This window comes from Rattus norvegicus, chromosome 18, assembly GCF_021556685.1.
Source record: "Rattus norvegicus strain SHRSP/BbbUtx chromosome 18, alternate assembly SHRSP_T2T, whole genome shotgun sequence".
NCBI lineage: Eukaryota > Metazoa > Chordata > Mammalia > Rodentia > Muridae > Rattus > Rattus norvegicus.
In genome coordinates, this window is record NC_141551.1 from 71,124,001 (window position 1) to 71,130,000 (window position 6,000).

At 43.8% G+C, this 6,000-nt stretch overlaps 1 protein-coding gene across 19 annotated transcripts in view; it reads right to left on the minus strand.

The window, feature by feature from the left end:
- Ctif (cap binding complex dependent translation initiation factor) overlaps window positions 1-6,000 on the minus strand; it is a 271,222-nt gene that overhangs the window by 42,220 nt on the left and 223,002 nt on the right. For all 19 annotated transcript variants that reach the window (NM_001108891.2, XM_087593243.1, XM_087593235.1 and 16 more), the window contains 1 exon segment: window positions 91-246. In NM_001108891.2, coding sequence (NP_001102361.2) covers window positions 91-246 — 156 coding nt within the window.

Sequence of the window (6,000 nt, forward strand, 5' to 3'; positions counted from 1 at the left end):
TTTCTCCAGTGTATATGGGCAGGGCACGGCTTCCCCTAGTGTGGACAGGTGGGCAGGGCAGTACCGAGGCCGCGCGGCCTTTGCTCTTACCTCCCTGAGGCACGTGTAGATGGGGCACACCAGCACTCGGAAGGGCTCGCCAGTGCTGCTCCGCATGGTGCCAAACACCTCACACAGGAAGGTGATGAAGCCCAGCCAGCGCTCCACATCCTGTTGCTGTAGCTCCTCACGCACAGTGAAGTCCTTCTGTAGAGGCACAAGAGAGCGCGCGTCAGCCTCACTGGGGCTGGGAGGGGCCCGGGCAACACCAGTTGTACCACAGCTCAGTCCAAAGGCTGACCTGTGTTTCAAAAGAGGATAGGAACCACCACTTCTGGTCACCCTGGGTTGGGGGAAAAGCTTTTTCTTTTGTGAGTTGCTCAGACCTGGCCATCTTCCTCCTTCACAGATGTCCCTCAGCCTGGGCTGGAAGGTCCCAAACTATGGACTGGGGATGTATATGGCGGTAGTCGAGGTGAGCGTGCGTGCGTGCGTGCATGCGTGTGTGTGTGTGTTTGGTGGGAAGGGATGGGAATGGCACCTTTCTCAGACTCATTATCGCCAGGTTCAGCTCAGTTTCACCTCCTTTGTCTGACTCTCAAATCACCATCCTATCAGGGGGTCAAGGAGACCACCACTTGCCCATACAGATCCACAGTCTACAACTAAGGCCCACTTTAGCCCCTGTGCTAGGTCAAAGCAGAAGGTACAACTCCTGCCCACTACTGCCTAACAGAAAACAGAAAAAAAAATTGTTAATTTATTATTACTTGGTGTGTGTGCATGTGTGTGTATGTGTGTGGGGGTGTATGTGCCATGGTGTGGAGGGGACGACTCTGGCGTTAGTTTCCTCCTTCTGCCTATACATGGTTTGGAGGGGTCAAACTCATGTCACCAGGCTTTCATAGCAAGTGTTAAGCCAGCGTGCCCACCCGGTAGGACAATCTGAAGTCTTTACTAACTCACTCATCTGTCCGTCCGTCCATCCATTCATCTATCCATCCATCCATCCATCCATCCATCCATCCATCCATCCATCCGTTTATTCATCCAGTCATGCATCCATCCATCCATTCATTAATTCTTCTCATAAGAATATCATTGTGCTCCGGGCCAGGCAGTACACGAGGGGCCGTGGTAAAGCATGTTGGCCCTGAACTTCTGATGCTCTGAACTCTCTTCTGATGAAGAGAGATAGGTTCTTTGCCACCAGCCGACTCTGGGAAACTGATTACGGCAGATCAAAAGTAGGAGTGTTCCTAGCTGTAAGCCAGAGTCTTGATGGAGGCTAGGATACTCAGAGGCAGACAAGGGTCTCAGGCAGTCAAGGGACAGGCAGTCAGGGGACAGGCAGTCAGGGGACAGGCAGTCAGGGGACAGTGCAGGAAGCAGAGCAGAAATTGCCAAGTGCAGAAGGAGTCAGCGGGGTCTCAGCTTTGTAAGATGAACAGGTTTGGGGGCTCTGTTGTACAACATTGTTTTTACCATTTTATATTGGCGAGTGGTGCACTGAGGGTGGTTGAAATGGCCAGTTTTATATTATCTTATTAAAAGCAAAAAATTAAAAAAACTTTCTTGAATGGGTCTTCTAGCCGACAAAATATGTGCCTTACTTCGGAGGGAATCGTGGCACAGAAGAACAGGAAGGAGAAACTGAGATGGAAGCCAGGCTTGACTTAATGGAGTTGAGTCGAAATAAGCCAGGTAAAGGTTGTTTTTAAAATGGTTAATCAAAAGCCAGGAAAATTTTTTAGAAGAGAAGATATTCAATTTTTATTTAAAAAAATTCATTTTGGCTTTTTTTTTTTCTCTTCGAGATAGGGTTTCTCTGTGTAGCCCTGGCTGTCCTGGAACTTGTTCTGTAGACCAGGCTGGCTTTGGACTCAGAGATCTGACTGCTTCCAGCTCCTGAGTGCTGGGATTAAAGGCATGTGCCACCAATGCTCTGCTCAATTCTAATTTTTAAATACAACGTAAATGATAATTCCATAGTAATAGTTACTTAATAATGCAAAATCCAATTACTAAAGACTGGCTAAGACCGTGAGAAGGGGTCAGAAGACTGAAAGATAACTTCACTTCCTAATTTATACCATGAAGACTTTTACGTCAACCCCTTTCCCCTTAGCTTGATAACCAGAGACATACGAGTAAAACTGTACCTTAAGGGATACTAAAACTGTGTTGCCAAAATGACTCAGAGGGTTAAAGACATTTGTAACCAAGTTCAACCCATGGGTTGGAAGGACAGAATGGAGCCCGGCAAGTGATTTTCTGACTTCCACATGCGTACCGTGGCATGTGTGTGCCCTGCCCCCACAATAAATAAATGTAAACAATGCGCATTAAAAAATTAACATTAGGAACCAGTAGCAGACTGAAAACAGGGTATATTAAATAATGAATGAGTCAAAATAACTGGACAAACAAGAAGCTAACTAAATTAGTAGTAAAATCAGCATTCTCTTTTAAAAAAAGATAAAGCCATAATTACTTATAAAGATAGAATACTGTTTATAATAAATAGATAATAGGACAAACTCAAAATGTAGTAAAAGCTATTGAGACAAAGAGGAACCAGAAAGCATTACACTGGGAATGTTTAGCCAACGATGACTTATTTCAGAGCACATGGCCAAGAATGAACTACTTTGGTGCTTCGAGTAATATAATTAATACATCTAAATTAGGACAATTCTCACAGAGAATTGATTCTACCATAATTTCCCAAACATAATACTGTCACCTGATGACAGTATTAGAAGCAGGTGGATCTCTGTGAATGCAAGGCCAGCCTAGTCTACGTAGAGTGTTCCAGGACAGCCGGGAAGGACTACTTAAAGAGATACTGACTCAAAAAACCCAAACTCGAAAACCAAACCACCACCAAACAAAACACTTGTGGGATGTGCTTCAAGCTACAATGAGAGGTCAACGCGTCTACTAACTATCCAACTTTTGGCTGTTAAACAAGAGAACGCAGCGTGCTAATCTATGTTCCCCAAGCGATAGTTGCTGGTCAGGTGTGAATACTGAGTGCTTAAAAGGTGCTCACCGAGGGGTTGGGGATTTAGCTCAGTGGTAGAGCGCTTGCCTAGCAAGCGCAAGGCCCTGGGTTCAAGTTCGGCGGGGGTGGGGGGAAGGTGCTCACCAAACAATGTGTTTATTTATGAAATAGACAATGGTTTTGAGGATAGTATTGAAAAAAGAATGTAAAATGTGCCATTTAAAAAGGTTGAGTAGGCTGAAGAGATAGCACAGCAGTTAAGAACTCTTGCAGAGGACCAGAGTTCAAGCCCAGGACCCACATTTGGTGGCTCAAAACTGCTCCATGGGGATCTGATGCCTCTCACCACTACAGGCACCTTCAGCCACCTGTGTGTACTCACACTTATGCACGTGTACGTAAAGCAAATATTTTTTAAAAGTTTAGTATATGCTGAAAATTTGGATATACTAGATTAAGTAGAACCTATAATTACTTCTAAAATTGCGTGAGAAGGTTGTATTGTACTTCTAGCAGACAGTGTTAGCCAAAAGTTCTACCCCCCGGAAAATTAGAAAACCATCATTAGCTAAGGAAATAAAGGAGAGAACACAACAGAGACCAAACTGGAAATTAATTAGAAAAAGAAAAAAAGAAAATTGCGTACAAAAGCTGGCAGGAAGAATTAGGAGAAAAAAACTAACATGAAAACAAACATAGAAGAGGTAAGGCAGAATCAAGTTTGACTATGTTAAGTTGAAAGACACGGTGTGGTGAGTAACGTTTCCGAACAACGAATATCATCAACCTTACTAAAAAGAAGAAAGAAATCAAGACCAGGAGAGATGAAAAGACGTGAACTGAGACAAAATTGTGAAAGAATTACCTTTATAGGGAGCCCTCTCAAGTCGTGACTCTTTAATAGGGAAATTCATCCAAGCTTATTTGAATAATGGAGATAATTGTTGTCATTTGGAAGGGAACCCAAAAACTCAGGAAAAAGGGGCTCGCCAGCCAGTCATCTACAGGCGACATCTCGAAGTAAGTCATAAACAAGGAAGCGTGCTGGCTGACCTCTCTAATGTGAATGGATGGGGCGGTCCTAAATGAAATGCCAGCAAGCAGACCCATTATAACCAAGTACACGTTCATCCCAGGAAGGCCAGAATGACTTAGCAGCAGGAAATCTATAAATGCAATCTATTACATCAAGGGGTCTGACTGAGGAACAGTGGCAATGCCCATGGGTGGAAGGAGAGAGAATTATTAGATTATATGTATGAAAAACCCAAGAGAACCCTCTAATAAAGATTAATCAGGGTCTATAACTAATTAATATGAGTATTAAGATACTAAATTAATATATAAAAGTCAACAGCTTGCTTTCCTGACACAACTTACCAGTGAGATACTTTAATGATCAGAAACTAATTTATAAAAGCCTAACATGAGCTTTTGTGTGTGTATGTGTGGGAGGGGACAAGGGCAATAGGTGTAGAGACTTGAAAAAAAAATTACCTTAAAAGTAATTTGAAAGAATAATAGGGAGAAATCCCTAGCCAAGACACAACTACATTGGAAAGGGCTGTATTACTTTTAATTTATTCCAAAAGCTTTAATAATTAAAAGGCCATGGGATTGACCAAGCATGGAGAGCTAGATCAGACAGCCCAGAAACAAATTTGGCATCCACAAGGGTTTATCATATGATCCCTAGAGGGCCACAAATCAGGGGTAGAGGAGATGCGGTATCCGGGCCACAGCTGTCGAATACCAGGGAGGAAAGGATCTACAGTCTCAATTCATCCCGGACCCCAGGATGAACCCTAGGTGGAGTAAAAAGTCAATTGAGAAAAACAGAAACTCAAAAAGGGTAAAATGGAGCGAAATCACACTTGTGGGGCAGAGAAAGGTGGACTTTACAGGGAAGAAACAGAGGTTGCACAAAACGACGAAGAGCTACTGGTGTGTGTGTGTGTGTGTGTGTGTGTGTGTGTGTGTGTGTGTGTGTATGTGTGTGTGTGGTGTGAGGAGGGTGCATCAGGCCTTTGGGAAGTAGGACAGAGGGTAATTGCTTGATATACAGTAGCAGTTCTCAGCCTTGGGGTCAAACGAGCCTTTCACAGGGGTCCCACATCAGATATCCTGCACGTCAGATATTTACATGACAATTCACAGCAGTAGCACGATTGCCCAGTTAGGAAGTAGCAGAGAAAATAACTTTATGGTCACCACCATATGAGGAGCTGTATTGAAGGGCCACAGCATTAGGAAGGTGGAGAACCATTGATACACAGGATGCTCAAATTTGGAATAGCAGCACCCAGCCCGTCACAAACGAAAATGGAGGACTTTAAGAGGTGGGTTACTGGTCCAAACAAAAACGGCCAATAAATATGTGGAAAGGGCTTTGCCTAGTGGCTCATGCCTAAGACTCCGAGGCTGAGGTAAAGAGGGTTCACTGCAAGTTTTAGATCAGCCTGGGCTACACAGGGAGATCCTGCCTCAGGAAAACCCCCCCAAAGAACACAAACTTAATACGGGTAGTAGTTAAATGAACGAAAATACATTTTCATCGGTCTACGGAATTTTTAATCATCAGCGACAGGCATTCTTATATATGGGCAGTATACATTTTTCCTGAGGAAACTTAATTAACCTTAACAGTCATCAAACAATTGCACCTCTGGGTGTCTACCATAAAGTAATAATGAGGACAGGAAAAAGTACTCTTAATGGGCCAGCCAGAGGGATCATCAGGCAAAGGAGCCTTCTTCCAAGTCTGAGTGAGTTTGATCCAACATGGCGGAAGGTAACCAATGTTTCCTACAAGCTGTCCTCTGACCTTCGCATACCAGCTATGACACGTGCATGTGTGCGCGCGCACACACATTGAATGTAAAGATAACCTTGAAACAGGCTTAACATAAGAAGTCAAGAGCCTAAGCGACCAATAAGACAGTGGCTAAGGCAGT